General features: G+C 45.5%; 1 protein-coding gene across 3 annotated transcripts in view; it reads left to right on the top strand.

Annotated features, from left to right (window-relative positions):
* LOC139574692 (transcription factor COE1-A-like) overlaps nucleotides 1–16,847 on the top strand; it is a 111,431-nt gene that overhangs the window by 46,906 nt on the left and 47,678 nt on the right. For all 3 annotated transcript variants that reach the window (XM_071399498.1, XM_071399499.1, XM_071399500.1), the window contains exons 9-10: nucleotides 9,501–9,631; nucleotides 10,166–10,292. In XM_071399498.1, the coding sequence (XP_071255599.1) occupies nucleotides 9,501–9,631; nucleotides 10,166–10,292 (258 nt within the window). The remainder of the gene's footprint in view (nucleotides 1–9,500; nucleotides 9,632–10,165; nucleotides 10,293–16,847) is intronic.

The raw sequence follows: 16,847 nt of genomic DNA on the forward strand, positions 1-16,847 counted from the left end.
ACTCTTTTCTATATGTCTCTCTCGCCCCCCTCTCTCACTCTTTTCTATATGTCTCTCTCTCCCCCCCTCTCACTCTTTTCTATATGTCTCTCTCGCCCCCCTCTCTCACTCTTTTCTATATGTCTCTCTCTCCCCCCCTCTCACTCTTTTCTATATGTCTCTCGCCCCCCTCTCTCACTCTTTTCTATATGTCTCTCTCTCCCCCTCTCTCACTCTTTTCTATATGTCTCTCGCCCCCCTCTCTCACTCTTTTCTATATGTCTCTCTCGCCCCCCTCTCTCACTCTTTTCTATATGTCTCTCTCCCCCCCTCTCTCACTCTTTTCTATATGTCTCTCTCGCCCCCCTCTCTCACTCTTTTCTATATGTCTCTCTCCCCCCATCTCTCATTCTTTTCTATATGTCTCTCTCCCCCCTCTCTCATTCTTTTCTATGTCTCTCTCTCCCCCCCTCTCTCACTCTTTTCTATATGTCTCTCACCCCCCTCTCTCACTCTTTTCTATATGTCTCTCTCTCCCCCTCTCTCACTCTTTTCTATATGTCTCTCTCCCCCCCTCTCTCACTCTTTTCTATATGTCTCTCTCCCCTCTCTCTCACTCTTTTCTATATGTCTCTCTCCCCCCCTCTCTCACTCTTTTCTATATGTCTCTCTCCCCCCCTCTCTCATTCTTTTCTATGTCTCTCTCCCCCCCTCTCTCACTCTTTTCTATATGTCTCTCTCCCCCCTCTCTCATTCTTTTCTATATGTCTCTCTCCCCCTCTCTCACTCTTTTCTATATGTCTCTCTCCCCCCCTCTCTCACTCTTTTCTATATGTCTCTCTCCCCCCCTCTCTCATTCTTTTCTATATGTCTCTCTCCCCCTCTCTCATTCTTTTCTATATGTCTCTCCCCCCCTCTCTCACTCTTTTCTATATGTCTCTCCCCCTCTCTCACTCTTTTCTATATGTCTCTTGCCCCCCTCTCTCACTCTTTTCTATATGTCTCTCTCCCCCTCTCTCACTCTTTTCTATATGTCTCTCTCCCCCTCTCTCACTCTTTTCTATATGTCTCTCTCCCCCTCTCTCATTCTTTTCTATGTCTCTCTCCCCCCTCTCACTCTTTTCTATATGTCTCTCTCCCCCTCTCTCACTCTTTTCTATATGTCTCTCTCCCCCTCTCTCATTCTTTTCTATATGTCTCTCTCCCCCCTCTCTCATTCTTTTCTATGTCTCTCTCCCCCCTCTCTCACTCTTTTCTATATGTCTCTCTCCCCCCCTCTCTCATTCTTTTCTATATGTCTCTCTCCCCCTCTCTCACTCTTTTCTATATGTCTCTCTCCCCCTCTCTCACTCTTTTATATATGTCTCTCTCCCCCTCTCTCATTCTTTTCTATGTCTCTCTCCCCCCCTCTCTCACTCTTTTCTATATGTCTCTCTCCCCCTCTCTCATTCTTTTCTATATGTCTCTCTCCCCCCCTCTCTCATTCTTTTCTATATGTCTCTCTCCCCCTCTCTCATTCTTTTCTATGTCTCTCTCCCCCCTCTCTCACTCTTTTCTATATGTCTCTCTCCCCCTCTCTCACTCTTTTCTATATGTCTCTCTCCCCCTCTCTCATTCTTTTCTATGTCTCTCTCCCCCCCTCTCTCACTCTTTTCTATATGTCTCTCCCCCCTCTCTCACTCTTTTCTATATGTCTCTCTCCCCCTCTCTCACTCTTTTCTATATGTCTCTCTCCCCCTCTCTCACTCTTTTCTATATGTCTCTCTCCCCCTCTCTCATTCTTTTATATGTCTCTCTCCCCCCTCTCACTCATTTCTATATGTCTCTCTCCCCCTCTCTCACTCTTTTCTATATGTCTCTCTCCCCCTCTCTCATTCTTTTCTATGTCTCTCTCCCCCCCTCTCTCACTCTTTTCTATATGTCTCTCTCCCCCCTCTCTCATTCTTTTCTATATGTCTCTCTCCCCCTCTCTCACTCTTTTCTATATGTCTCTCTCCCCCTCTCTCATTCTTTTCTATGTCTCTCTCCCCCCCTCTCTCACTCTTTTCTATATGTCTCTCTCCCCCCCTCTCTCATTCTTTTCTATATGTCTCTCTCCCCCTCTCTCATTCTTTTCTATGTCTCTCTCCCCCCCTCTCTCATTCTTTTCTATATGTCTCTCTCCCCCCCTCTCTCATTCTTTTCTATATGTCTCTCTCCCCCCCTCTCTCATTCTTTTCTATATGTCTCTCTCCCCCCCTCTCTCATTCTTTTCTATGTCTCTCTCCCCCCCTCTCTCATTCTTTTCTATGTCTCTCTCCCCCCCTCTCTCACTCTTTTCTATGTCTCTATCCCCCCCTCTCTCACTCTTTTCTATATGTCTCTCTCCCCCCCTCTCTCATTCTTTTCTATATGTCTCTCTCCCCCTCTCTCACTCTTTTCTATATGTCTCTCTCCCCCTCTCTCATTCTTTTCTATGTCTCTCTCCCCCCCTCTCTCACTCTTTTCTATATGTCTCTCTCCCCCCCTCTCTCATTCTTTTCTATATGTCTCTCTCCCCCTCTCTCATTCTTTTCTATGTCTCTCTCCCCCCCTCTCTCATTCTTTTCTATATGTCTCTCTCCCCCCCTCTCTCATTCTTTTCTATATGTCTCTCTCCCCCCTCTCTCATTCTTTTCTATATGTCTCTCTCCCCCCCTCTCTCATTCTTTTCTATGTCTCTCTCCCCCCCTCTCTCATTCTTTTCTATGTCTCTCTCCCCCCCTCTCTCACTCTTTTCTATATGTCTCTCCCCCCCTCTCTCACTCTTTTCTATATGTCTCTCTCCCCCCTCTCTCATTCTTTTCTATGTCTCTCTCCCCCCCTCTCTCACTCTTTTCTATATGTCTCTCTCCCCCCCTCTCTCATTCTTTTCTATATGTCTCTCTCCCCCTCTCTCACTCTTTTCTATATGTCTCTCTCCCCCCCTCTCTCACTCTTTTCTATATGTCTCTCTCCCCCCCTCTCTCATTCTTTTCTATATGTCTCTCTCCCCCTCTCTCACTCTTTTCTATATGTCTCTCTCCCCCTCTCTCACTCTTTTCTATATGTCTCTCTCCCCCTCTCTCATTCTTTTCTATGTCTCTCTCCCCCCTCTCTCACTCTTTTCTATATGTCTCTCTCCCCCTCTCTCACTCTTTTCTATATGTCTCTCTTCCCTCCTCTCTCACTCTTTTCTATATGTCTCTCTCTCCCCCCCTCTCACTCTTTTCTATATGTCTCTCTCCCCCTCTCTCACTCTTTTCTATATGTCTCTCTCCCCCTCTCTCATTCTTTTATATGTCTCTCTCCCCCCTCTCACTCGTTTCTATATGTCTCTCTCCCCCTCTCTCACTCTTTTCTATATGTCTCTCTCCCCCTCTCTCATTCTTTTCTATGTCTCTCTCCCCCCTCTCTCATTCTTTTCTATATGTCTCTCTCCCCCTCTCTCACTCTTTTCTATATGTCTCTCTCCCCCTCTCTCACTCTTTTATATATGTCTCTCTCCCCCTCTCTCATTCTTTTCTATGTCTCTCTCCCCCCCTCTCTCACTCTTTTCTATATGTCTCTCTCCCCCTCTCTCATTCTTTTCTATATGTCTCTCTCCCCCCCTCTCTCATTCTTTTCTATATGTCTCTCTCCCCCTCTCTCATTCTTTTCTATGTCTCTCTCCCCCCTCTCTCACTCTTTTCTATATGTCTCTCTCCCCCTCTCTCACTCTTTTCTATATGTCTCTCTCCCCCTCTCTCATTCTTTTCTATGTCTCTCTCCCCCCCTCTCTCACTCTTTTCTATATGTCTCTCCCCCCTCTCTCACTCTTTTCTATATGTCTCTCTCCCCCTCTCTCACTCTTTTCTATATGTCTCTCTCCCCCTCTCTCATTCTTTTATATGTCTCTCTCCCCCCCTCTCACTCATTTCTATATGTCTCTCTCCCCCTCTCTCACTCTTTTCTATATGTCTCTCTCCCCCTCTCTCATTCTTTTCTATGTCTCTCTCCCCCCCTCTCTCACTCTTTTCTATATGTCTCTCTCCCCCCCTCTCTCATTCTTTTCTATATGTCTCTCTCCCCCTCTCTCATTCTTTTCTATGTCTCTCTCCCCCCCTCTCTCATTCTTTTCTATATGTCTCTCTCCCCCCCTCTCTCATTCTTTTCTATATGTCTCTCTCCCCCCCTCTCTCATTCTTTTCTATATGTCTCTCTCCCCCCCTCTCTCATTCTTTTCTATGTCTCTCTCCCCCCCTCTCTCATTCTTTTCTATGTCTCTCTCCCCCCCTCTCTCACTCTTTTCTATGTCTCTCTCCCCCCCTCTCTCACTCTTTTCTATATGTCTCTCTCCCCCCTCTCTCATTCTTTTCTATATGTCTCTCTCCCCCTCTCTCACTCTTTTCTATATGTCTCTCTCCCCCTCTCTCATTCTTTTCTATGTCTCTCTCCCCCCTCTCTCACTCTTTTCTATATGTCTCTCTCCCCCCCTCTCTCATTCTTTTCTATATGTCTCTCTCCCCCTCTCTCATTCTTTTCTATGTCTCTCTCCCCCCTCTCTCATTCTTTTCTATATGTCTCTCTCCCCCCTCTCTCATTCTTTTCTATATGTCTCTCTCCCCCCCTCTCTCATTCTTTTCTATATGTCTCTCTCCCCCCCTCTCTCATTCTTTTCTATGTCTCTCTCCCCCCCTCTCTCATTCTTTTCTATGTCTCTCTCCCCCCCTCTCTCACTCTTTTCTATATGTCTCTCCCCCCCTCTCTCACTCTTTTCTATATGTCTCTCTCCCCCCTCTCTCATTCTTTTCTATGTCTCTCTCCCCCCCTCTCTCACTCTTTTCTATATGTCTCTCTCCCCCCCTCTCTCATTCTTTTCTATATGTCTCTCTCCCCCTCTCTCACTCTTTTCTATATGTCTCTCTCCCCCCCTCTCTCACTCTTTTCTATATGTCTCTCTCCCCCCCTCTCTCATTCTTTTCTATATGTCTCTCTCCCCCTCTCTCACTCTTTTCTATATGTCTCTCTCCCCCTCTCTCACTCTTTTCTATATGTCTCTCTCCCCCTCTCTCATTCTTTTCTATGTCTCTCTCCCCCCTCTCTCACTCTTTTCTATATGTCTCTCTCCCCCTCTCTCACTCTTTTCTATATGTCTCTCTTCCCTCCTCTCTCACTCTTTTCTATATGTCTCTCTCTCCCCCCCTCTCACTCTTTTCTATATGTCTCTCTCCCCCTCTCTCACTCTTTTCTATATGTCTCTCTCCCCCTCTCTCATTCTTTTATATGTCTCTCTCCCCCCCTCTCACTCGTTTCTATATGTCTCTCTCCCCCTCTCTCACTCTTTTCTATATGTCTCTCTCCCCCTCTCTCATTCTTTTCTATGTCTCTCTCCCCCCCTCTCTCACTCTTTTCTATATGTCTCTCTCCCCCCCTCTCTCATTCTTTTCTATATGTCTCTCTCCCCCTCTCTCACTCTTTTCTATATGTCTCTCTCCCCCTCTCTCATTCTTTTCTATGTCTCTCTCCCCCCCTCTCTCACTCTTTTCTATATGTCTCTCTCCCCCCCTCTCTCATTCTTTTCTATATGTCTCTCTCCCCCTCTCTCATTATTTTCTATGTCTCTCTCCCCCCCTCTCTCATTCTTTTCTATATGTCTCTCTCCCCCCTCTCTCATTCTTTTCTATATGTCTCTCTCCCCCCCTCTCTCATTCTTTTCTATATGTCTCTCTCCCCCCCTCTCTCATTCTTTTCTATGTCTCTCTCCCCCCCTCTCTCATTCTTTTCTATGTCTCTCTCCCCCCTCTCTCACTCTTTTCTATATGTCTCTCCCCCCCTCTCTCACTCTTTTCTATATGTCTCTCTCCCCCCTCTCTCATTCTTTTCTATGTCTCTCTCCCCCCTCTCTCACTCTTTTCTATATGTCTCTCTCCCCCCCTCTCTCATTCTTTTCTATATGTCTCTCTCCCCCTCTCTCACTCTTTTCTATATGTCTCTCTCCCCCCCTCTCTCACTCTTTTCTATATGTCTCTCTCCCCCCCTCTCTCATTATTTTCTATATGTCTCTCTCCCCCTCTCTCACTCTTTTCTATATGTCTCTCTCCCCCTCTCTCACTCTTTTCTATATGTCTCTCTCCCCCTCTCTCATTCTTTTCTATGTCTCTCTCCCCCCTCTCTCACTCTTTTCTATATGTCTCTCTCCCCCTCTCTCACTCTTTTCTATATGTCTCTCTTCCCTCCTCTCTCACTCTTTTCTATATGTCTCTCTCTCCCCCCCTCTCACTCTTTTCTATATGTCTCTCTCCCCCTCTCTCACTCTTTTCTATATGTCTCTCTTCCCTCCTCTCTCACTCTTTTCTATATGTCTCTCTCTCCCCCCCTCTCTCATTATTTTCTATGTCTCTCTCCCCCCTCTCTCACTCTTTTCTATATGTCTCTCTCCCCCCCTCTCTCATTCTTTTCTATATGTCTCTCTCCCCCTCTCTCACTCTTTTCTATATGTCTCTCTCCCCCTTTCTCACTCCTTTCTATATGTCTCTCTCCCCCCTCTCTCACTCTTTTCTATATGTCTCTCTCCCCTCTCTCTCACTCTTTTCTATATGTCTCTCTCCCCCCCTCTCTCATTCTTTTCTATATGTCTCTCTCCCCCTCTCTCACTCTGTTCTATATGTCTCTCTCCCTCCTCTCTCACTCTTTTCTATATGTCTCTCTCTCCCCCCTCTCACTCTTTTCTATATGTCTCTCTCCCCCTCTCTCACTCTGTTCTATATGTCTCTCTCCCCCTCTCACTCTTTTCTATATGTCTCTCTCCCCCCTCTCTCACTCTTTTCTATATGTCTCTCTTCCCTCCTCTCTCACTCTTTTCTATATGTCTCTCTCTCCCCCCCTCTCACTCTTTTCTATATGTCTCTCTCCCCATCTCTCACTCTTTTCTATATGTCTCTCTCCCCCTCTCTCACTCTTTTCTATATGTCTCTCTCCCCCTCTCTCACTCTTTTCTATATGTCTCTCTTCCCTCCTCTCTCACTCTTTTCTATATGTCTCTCTCTCCCCCCCTCTCACTCTTTTCTATATGTCTCTCTTCCCTCCTCTCTCACTCTTTTCTATATGTCTCTCTCTCCCCCCCTCTCACTCTTTTCTATATGTCTCTCTCCCCCCCTCTCACTCTTTTCTATATGTCTCTCTCCCCCTCTCTCACTCTTTTCTATATGTCTCTTGCCCCCCCTCTCTCACTCTTTTCTATGTCTCTCTCCCCCTCTCTCACTCTTTTCTATATGTCTCTCTCCCCCTCTCTCACTCTTTTCTATATGTCTCTCCCCCCCTCTCACTCTTTTCTATATGTCTCTCTCCCCCTCTCTCACTCTTTTCTATATGTCTCTCTCCCCCCTCTCTCACTCTTTTCTATATGTCTCTCTCCCCTCTCTCTCACTCTTTTCTATATGTCTCTCTCCCCCCCTCTCTCATTCTTTTCTATATGTCTCTCTCTCCTCCCCTCTCTCACTCTTTTCTATATGTCTCTCTCTCCCCCTCTCTCACTCTTTTCTATATGTCTCTCTCTCCCCCCCTCTCACTCTTTTCTATATGTCTCTCTCCCCCTCTCTCACTCTTTTCTATATGTCTCTCTCCCCCCCTCTCTCACTCTTTTCTATATGTCTCTCCCCCCTCTCACTCTTTTCTATATGTCTCTCTCCCCCCTCTCTCACTCTTTTCTATATGTCTCTCCCCCCTCTCTCACTCTTTTCTATATGTCTCTCTCTCTCTATCTTTTTTCTCCCTCCTCAACTCTATTACTACCTCTCCTCTCCCTCTTTCCACACTTTATTTCTCTCTCTTCTCATCCCCACTTCTCTCTCTCCCTTGTCTCTCTTTTATCTCTCTCCCTTCTCACTTCCTTTTCCTCTCTTCTCACCCCCTCTCCTCCCTCTCTTTTTTCCCTCTGTGATTCTTAACTCTCAGTGAGAGAACAGAGAGAGGATGAGATGATGAGAGCAGCAGTGAATCCTGTATTCCCCCAGTGGCTGGCTCTTGTTAGAACTGCCATAGTGTCTTATGAGGACCATGTGTCAAAGCAGGACTGTGGTTCTTATGAGGCCCCAGGAAGCTTAAAGACAACGCTGAGCTTATTTCCTATGAGACCTGGTTTGGTTTATCCTCTAGCCTCTATCTCTCTCTCTCTCGCTCTCTCTCTCTCTCCGCCCAAAGATTTCCCCAGGTTAACACACATATACATACTGTGTCCTCAGAAAGTATTTAGACCCCTTGACTTTTTCCAATTTTTTTTAGGTTGCAGCCTTATTCTAAAATGGATTACATAGTTTTTTCCCCCTCATCAATCTACACACAATACTCCATAATGACATAGAAAAAACAGTTTTTTAGACATTTTAGCAAAAAAATAAACAAAATAAAACAGAAATATGACATTTACATAATTATTCAGACTCTTTACTCTGTACTTCCTTCAAGCACCTTTGGCAGCGATTACAGCCTCGTTTCTTCTTGGGTATGACGCTACAAGCTTGGCACACCTGTATTTGGGGAGTTTGGGGAGTTTCTCCCGTTCCCTTCCCCAGATCTGTGCCTCGACACAATCCTGTCTCGGAGATCTAAGGACAATTTCTTCGACCTCATGGCTTGTTTTTTGCTCTCTTGGGACCTAATACAGACAGGTGTGTGCCTTTGCAAATCATGTCCAATCAATTTCATTTACCAAAGGTGGACTCCAATGTAGTTGTAGAAACGATGATCAATGGAAACAGGACGCACCTGAACTCAATTTCAAGTCTCATAGCAAAGGGTCTGAGTACTTATGTAAATCAGGTATTTCTGTTTTTATTTAGTTTCAATTTGCAAAAAAAATCGAAAAATCTGTTTTCACAATGAGCAACGAACACAACAGATGGCAGAGAGGAGGACCCCAAATATGAACCCTATCACATGGATTCATGTTTCACCATATGGTTGACATACACACACACACACACACACACACACACACACACACACACACACACACACACACACACACACACACACACACACACACACACACCTTCATTGTCTATGAAAAGTATTGCAGGATGAAGAGGAGGCGAGATGAAGAGGGTGAGAGGCAGATGAAGGAGGGGGGAGAGAGGAGGGTGAAGAAAGAGCGGAGAGAGAGAGACAGCAGAGAGACGAGGAATAGTCATTCTGTAGTAAAGTGGATTACCCTGCTTTCTAGAATGACATCATGTCTGACAAGCTGAGGCTCTGTAAAGTAGAGGAAATTAAGCCTTTATTTATTTTTAATTCCACTGCTGTTCTTTTCTCCAATCTGATCCAGTAATGTAAAGCCTGTAATCATAAGATCCAGGGATCAGTATTACTCCTCACAGCAGACCTGCTTATGAATTGGAGAATTTAGTTGTTCTCTTCATACAATCAGAAAGGAGAAACTGTACTGTACCTTGTATTCCTGATTCTGCGTTAAAACTACATTTCGGATCTCTCTCTCCCCCCTCCCCTACACACTCCCTCCCTCCCTCCCCCTATTCCCCTCACAGCCACCCCCTGTATCAAGGCGATCAGCCCCAGTGAGGGCTGGACTACAGGCGGGGCCACAGTCATTATCATAGGAGAAAACTTCTTTGATGGACTCCAGGTCATATTTGGTACCATGCTAGTCTGGAGTGAGGTCAGTAGCACATTTATCAGTGTGTGTGTGTGTGTGTGTGTGTGTGTGTGTGTGTGTGTGTGTGTGTGTGTGTGTGTGTGTGTGTGTGTGTGTGTGTGTGTGTGTGTGTGTGTGTGTGTGTGTGTGTGCGTGCGTGCGTGCGTGCGTGCGTGCGTGCGTGCGTGCGTGCGTGCGTGCGTGCGTGCGTGCGTGCGTGCGTGCGTGCGTGCGTGCGTGCGTGCGTGCGTGCGTTTGTGTATGACTGTGTGTGTGACTGTGTGTAACCGACAGAGAATCAAACAAAAAACAGTGAGTCCGTGGTGCTCAAGACTGCCTTAGCCCTCTGAGCTAAAGCCAAGGCAATCTGGATGTTTTCTGTGCATTTATAAACTACATCCTACCTTACATGTCAACTGGACAATGTCTATGGCTCTTGTAAATCTTTTTACGTCTATTTCTTTCACTTTGATATAGAACATGTTATGGGGTCTGTAATGACAAGCGAAGTACATATGTAACAAGAAAAACTTTTTTGTCCTCTGTCCCCCTCTGTAGCTGATCACAGCCCACGCCATCCGGGTGCAGACTCCCCCCAGACACATCCCCGGGGTCGTAGAGGTCACGCTGTCATACAAGTCGAAACAGTTCTGCAAGGGCACACCTGGATGCTACATATACACAGGTAAATACACCTTCATTTAACACACCTGGATTCTACATATACACAGGTAAATACACCTTCATTTAACACACCTGGATGCTACATATACACAGGTAAATACACCTTCATTTAACACACCTGGATGCTACATATACACAGGTAAATACACCTTCATTTAACACACCTGGATTCTACATATACACAGGTAAATACACCTTCATTTAACACACCTGGATTCTACATATACACAGGTAAATACACCTTCATTTAACACACCTGGATGCTACATATACACAGGTAAATACACCTTCATTTAACACACCTGGATGCTACATATACACAGGTAAATACACCTTCATTTAACACGCCTGGATGCTACATATACACAGGTAAAAACAGAGAGAGAGGGGAGGGGGGAGAGAGGAGCGTGGAGAGGAGTGGGGAGAGAGGGGATTGGGGAGAGTGGAGAGGAGTGGGGAGAGAGGGCAGAGAGGGGATTGGGGAGAGTGGAGAGGAGTGGGGAGAGGAGAGGGGGAGGAGAGGAGCGGAGGGTAGAAAGGACTAGGGGATTACCATGGTCAGCCATCTTGGTCTCCTGGGTTGTGGTTGGCTCCAGTCTGGGTCCAGTTGCCAGTGGTAATCATAGAGAACTGGCATGGTGTGGTTTGGCTGCTGGCAAAATAAATGGCACGGAGACATACAAACACTTCCACACACACACATATACGCAAATGCAGAAATCACACACACACACACACACACACACACACACACACACACACACACACACACACACACACACACACACACACACACACACACACACACACACACACACACACACACACACACACACAGAGAGAGAGACTGGGGACAGCTGGTATCACTAATCAACTTGTGTTGGGGAGAGGAAACGAGCAGACCTAATTAAGTCAACACACACCCATACTGCTGCCACTACTGGAATACACACACACACACACACACTCTCACACTCACACTCACACACTCACACACTCACACACTCACACACACACACACACACACACACACACACACACACACACACACTCACACACTCACACACACACACAGACTCACACACACACACACACACACACACACACACACACACACACACACACACACACACACACACACTCACACACACACACACACACACACACACACACACACACACACACACACACACACACACACACACACACACACACACACACACACACACACACACACACACACACACACTCACACACACACACACACACACACACAGGGCAAAGTGGCTAGAGGAAAGGAAACTGTGTGTATTTACACATCCCTATTCACATGTAAAGCTGTTTGTATGGCATATTCTGGACATCCTGCTTTTCTCTCTCTTATACAAGTTCATTTCCATGTATCACCATTCATCAAAAAGGCTTCCTTCCTCCAGGCAGAGTTGTAATCCTGTAATCCTGTCTGTTAGGGGCTGTAAAGAGCTGTGAGGTGCTGGCAGGCTTCTGGCTGTAGATTGGGTTTGTGTCCCAAATGGCACCCTATTCCCTATATAGTGCACTAGTTTTGACCAGAGCCCTACGGGTCCTGATTAAAGGTAGTCCTCCAAATAGGTAATAGGATGCCATTTGGGACTCATTTTGGAGGCGCATGATGACGAACATCTCTTCTCGCTCAGAAGTGAATCCTCTCCACTTCAGAATGCAGCCCCCACCGCTTAGCAACCTCTTAGCAACCGCTTATCACTACTGATATTAAAAGACCCTGCTGCTGGAGCATATAAAAAAGGGAATAAAATGTTATTGGTCGCATGCACATATTTTGCAGATATTATCGCAGGCGCAGCGAGCTGCTTGTTTTTCTAGCTCCAACAGTGCAATAATACCTAACAATACAAAACAGTAAACACAAATCCCCAAAATATTAAAAGAAAGAAATTACGAAATATCAGAACAAGTAATGTCAGAGTTCGGAATATAAATATATATCCACTGAGTGTACAAAACATTAGGAACACCTGCTCTTTCCGTGCCATAGACTGACCAGGTGAATCCAGGTGACAGCTACAATCCCTTATTGATGTCACCTGTTAAATCCACTTCAATCAGTGTAGATGAAGGGGAGGAGCCAGGTTAAAGAAGGATGTTTTAACCTTGAGACAATTGAGACATGGATTGTGTATGTGTGCAATTCAGATGGTGAATGGGCAAGACACAATATTTAAGTGCCTATGAACAGGTATGGTAGGAGGTGCTATGAACAGGTATGGTAGGAGGTGCTATGAACAGGTATGGTAGGAGGTGCTATGAACAGGTATGATAGGAGGTGCTATGAACAGGTATGGTAGGAGGTGCTATGAACACGTATGGCAGGAGGTGCTATGAACAGGTATGGTAGGAGGTGCTATGAACAGGTATGGCAGGAGGTGCTATGAACAGGTATGGTAGGAGGTGCTATGAACAGGTATGGTAGGAGGTGCTATGAACAGGTATGGCAGGAGGTGCTATGAACAGGTATGGTAGGAGGTGCTATGAACAGGTATGGTAGGAGGTGCTATGAACAGGTATGGTAGGAGGTGCTATGAACAGGTATGGTAGGAGGTGCTATGAACAGGTATGGTAGGAGGTGCTATGAACAGGTATGGTAGGAGGTGCTATGAACAGGTATGGTAGGAGGTGCTATGAACAGGTATGGCAGGAGGTGCTATGAACAGGTATGGTAGGAGGTGCTATGAACAGGTATGGTAGGAGGTGCTATGAACAGGTATGGCAGGAGGTGCTATGAACAGGTATGGTAGGAGGTGCTATGAACAGGTATGGTAGGAGGTGCTATGAACAGGTATGGCAGGAGGTGCTATGAACAGGTATGGTAGGAGGTGCTATGAACAGGTATGGTAGGAGGTGCTATGAACAGGTATGGCAGGAGGTGCTATGAACAGGTATGGTAGGAGGTGCTATGAACAGGTATGGTAGGAGGTGCTATGAACAGGTATGGCAGGAGGTGCTATGAACAGGTATGGTAGGAGGTGCTATGAACAGGTATGGTAGGAGGTGCTATGAACAGGTATGGTAGGAGGTGCTATGAACAGGTATGGTAGGAGGTGCTATGAACAGGTATGGTAGGAGGTGCTATGAACAGGTATGGTAGGAGGTGCTATGAACAGGTATGGTAGGAGGTGCTATGAACAGGTATGGTAGGAGGTGCTATGAACAGGTATGGTAGGAGGTGCTATGAACAGGTATGGTAGGAGGTGCTATGAACAGGTATGGTAGGAGGTGCTATGAACCAGTATGGTAGGAGGTGCTATGAACAGGTATGGTAGGAGGTGCTATGAACAGGTATGGTAGGAGGTGCTATGAACAGGTATGGTAGGAGGTGCTATGAACAGGTATGGCAGGAGGTGCTATGAACAGGTATGGTAGGAGGTGCTATGAACAGGTATGGTAGGAGGTGCTATGAACAGGTATGGCAGGAGGTGCTATGAACAGGTATGGTAGGAGGTGCTATGAACAGGTATGGTAGGAGGTGCTATGAACAGGTATGGCAGGAGGTGCTATGAACAGGTATGGTAGGAGGTGCTATGAACAGGTATGGTAGGAGGTGCTATGAACAGGTATGGTAGGAGGTGCTATGAACAGGTATGGTAGGAGGTGCTATGAACAGGTATGGTAGGAGGTGCTATGAACAGGTATGGCAGGAGGTGCTATGAACAGGTATGGTAGGAGGTGCTATGAACAGGTATGGTAGGAGGTGCTATGAACAGGTATGGCAGGAGGTGCTATGAACAGGTATGGTAGGAGGTGCTATGAACAGGTATGGTAGGAGGTGCTATGAACAGGTATGGTAGGAGGTGCTATGAACAGGTATGGTAGGAGGTGCTATGAACAGGTATGGTAGGAGGTGCTATGAACAGGTATGGTAGGAGGTGCTATGAACAGGTATGGTAGGAGGTGCTATGAACAGGTATGGTAGGAGGTGCTATGAACAGGTATGGTAGGAGGTGCTATGAACAGGTATGGTAGGAGGTGCTATGAACAGGTATGGTAGGAGGTGCTATGAACAGGTATGGTAGGAGGTGCTATGAACAGGTATGGTAGGAGGTGCTATGAACAGGTATGGTAGGAGGTGCTATGAACCAGTATGGTAGGAGGTGCTATGAACAGGTATGGTAGGAGGTGCTATGAACAGGTATGGTAGGAGGTGCTATGAACAGGTATGGTAGGAGGTGGTAGGCGCAACAGTATGAGTGTGTCAACAACTGCAATGCTGCTGGGTTTTTCATGCTTAACAGTTTCCTGTGTGTATCAACAATGGTCCACCACCCAAAGGACATCCAGCCAACTTGACACAACTGTGGGAAGCATTGGAGTCAACATGGGCCAGCATCCCTGTGGAACACTTTCAACACCTTGTAGAGTCCATGTCCTGCTGAGTTGAGGCTGTTCTGAGGGCAAAAGCAGGCGGAACAACTCAACATTAAGAAGGTGTTCCTAATGTCTGAGGCTGCATAATAATTTACTCTGTCGTCACAGAAAATGATCACAGTGGCATGCCATTCATTTTCTAATAAAATCTGAGTACTGGGGTATTGTCCAGACAAAGATTTTTAGTGTAGCAATATTAAGTTGTATGAAATTAAATCAGATGTGAAAAATAGGCTATGCAAAAATGTGGGCACCCTTGTCATTCTGTTGATTTGAATACCTGTAACTACTTAGCACTGATTAATTGGAACACACAATTGGTTTGGTGATCTCATTAAGCCTTGAACTTCATAGACAAGTGCATCCAATCATGAGAAAAGGTATTTAAGGTGGCCAATTGCAAGTTGTTGTTCTCTTTGACTCTCCTCTGAAGAGTGGCAACATGGGTGCCTGGAAACAACTCTCAAATGACCTGAAAACAAAGATTGTTCAACATTATGGTTTAGAGGAAGGCTACAAAAAGCTATCGCAGAGATTTAAGCTGTCAGTGTCCACTGTGAGGAACATAGTGAGGAAATGGAAGACCACAGGCACAGTTCTTGTTAAGGCTAAAAGTGGCAGGCCAAGTAAAATATCGGAGAGGCAAAGGCGAAGGATGGTGAGAACGGTCAAAAACAGCCCACAGACCACCTCCAAAGACCTACAACATCATCTTGCTGCAGATGGTGTCACTGTGCATCGTTCAACAATCCAGCGCACTTTGCACAAGGAGAAGCTGTATGGGAGAGTGATGCGGAAGAAGCCTTTTCTGCACATACGCTACAAACAGAGTCGCTTGAGGTATGTAAACGCACATTTGGACAAGCCAGCTTCATTTTGGAATAAGGTGCTGTGGACTGATGAAACAAAGATTGAGTTATTTGGTCATAACAAGGGACGTTATGCATGGCGGCAAAAGAACACAGCGTTCCAAGAAAAACACTTGCTACCCACAGTCAAATTTGGTGGGGGTTCCATCATGCTTTGGGGCTGTGTGGCCAGTGCCGGTACTGGGAATCTTGTTAAAGTTGAGGGTCACATGGATTCCACTCAATATCAGCAGATTCTTGGGAATAATGTTGAAGAATCAGTCACAAAGTTGAAGTTACGCCGGCGCTGGATATTTCAACAAGACAACGACCCAAAACACTGCTCAAAATCTACCCAGGCATTTATGCAGAGGAACAAGTACAATGTTCTGGAATGGCCATCCCAGTCCCCAGACCTGAATATCATTGAGAATCTGTGGGATGATTTGAAGCGGGCTGTCCATGCTCGGCAACCATCAAACCTAACTGAACTGGAGATGTTTTGTAAGGAGGAATGGTCCAAAATAACTTCATCCAGAATCCAGACACTCATTAGAGGCTATGGGAAGTGTCTAGAGGCTGTTATTTTAGCAAAAGGAGGCTCTACTAACTATTGATGTGATTTTTCTATTGGGGTGCCTAAATTTATGCACCTGTCTAATTTTGTTTTGATGCATATTGCACATTTTCTGTTAATCCAATAAACCTAATTTCACGACTGAAATATTACTGTGTCCATCAGTTATTTGATAGATCAAAATGAAATTGCTGATCCAAACACCCAATTATTTATAAATGGAAATCATGGAAATTGTCAGGGGTGCCCAAACTTTTTCATATGACTGTATGTATACATATACAGTTGAAATCGGAAGTTTACATACACCTTAGCCAAATACATTTAAACTCAGTTTTTCACAATTCCTGACATTTAATCCAAGTAAAAATTCGCTGTCTTAGGTCAGTTAGGATCCCCACTTTATTTTAAGAATGTGAAATGTCAGAATAATAGTAGAGAGAATTATTTATTTCAGCTTTTATTTCTTTCATCACATTCCCAGTGGGTCAGAAGTTTACATACACTCAATTAGTATTTGGTAACATTGCCTTTAAATTGTTTAACTTGAGTCAAACATTTCAGGTAGCCTTCCACACGCTTCCCACAGTAGGTTGGGTGAATTTTGGCCCATTCCTCCTGACAGAGCTGCTGTAACTGAGTCAGGTTTGTAGGCCTCCTTGCTCGCACATGCTTTTTCAGTTCTGCCCACAAATTCTCTATAGGATTG

Source organism: Salvelinus alpinus, chromosome 4 (genome assembly GCF_045679555.1).
Source record: "Salvelinus alpinus chromosome 4, SLU_Salpinus.1, whole genome shotgun sequence".
Classification (NCBI taxonomy): domain Eukaryota; kingdom Metazoa; phylum Chordata; class Actinopteri; order Salmoniformes; family Salmonidae; genus Salvelinus; species Salvelinus alpinus.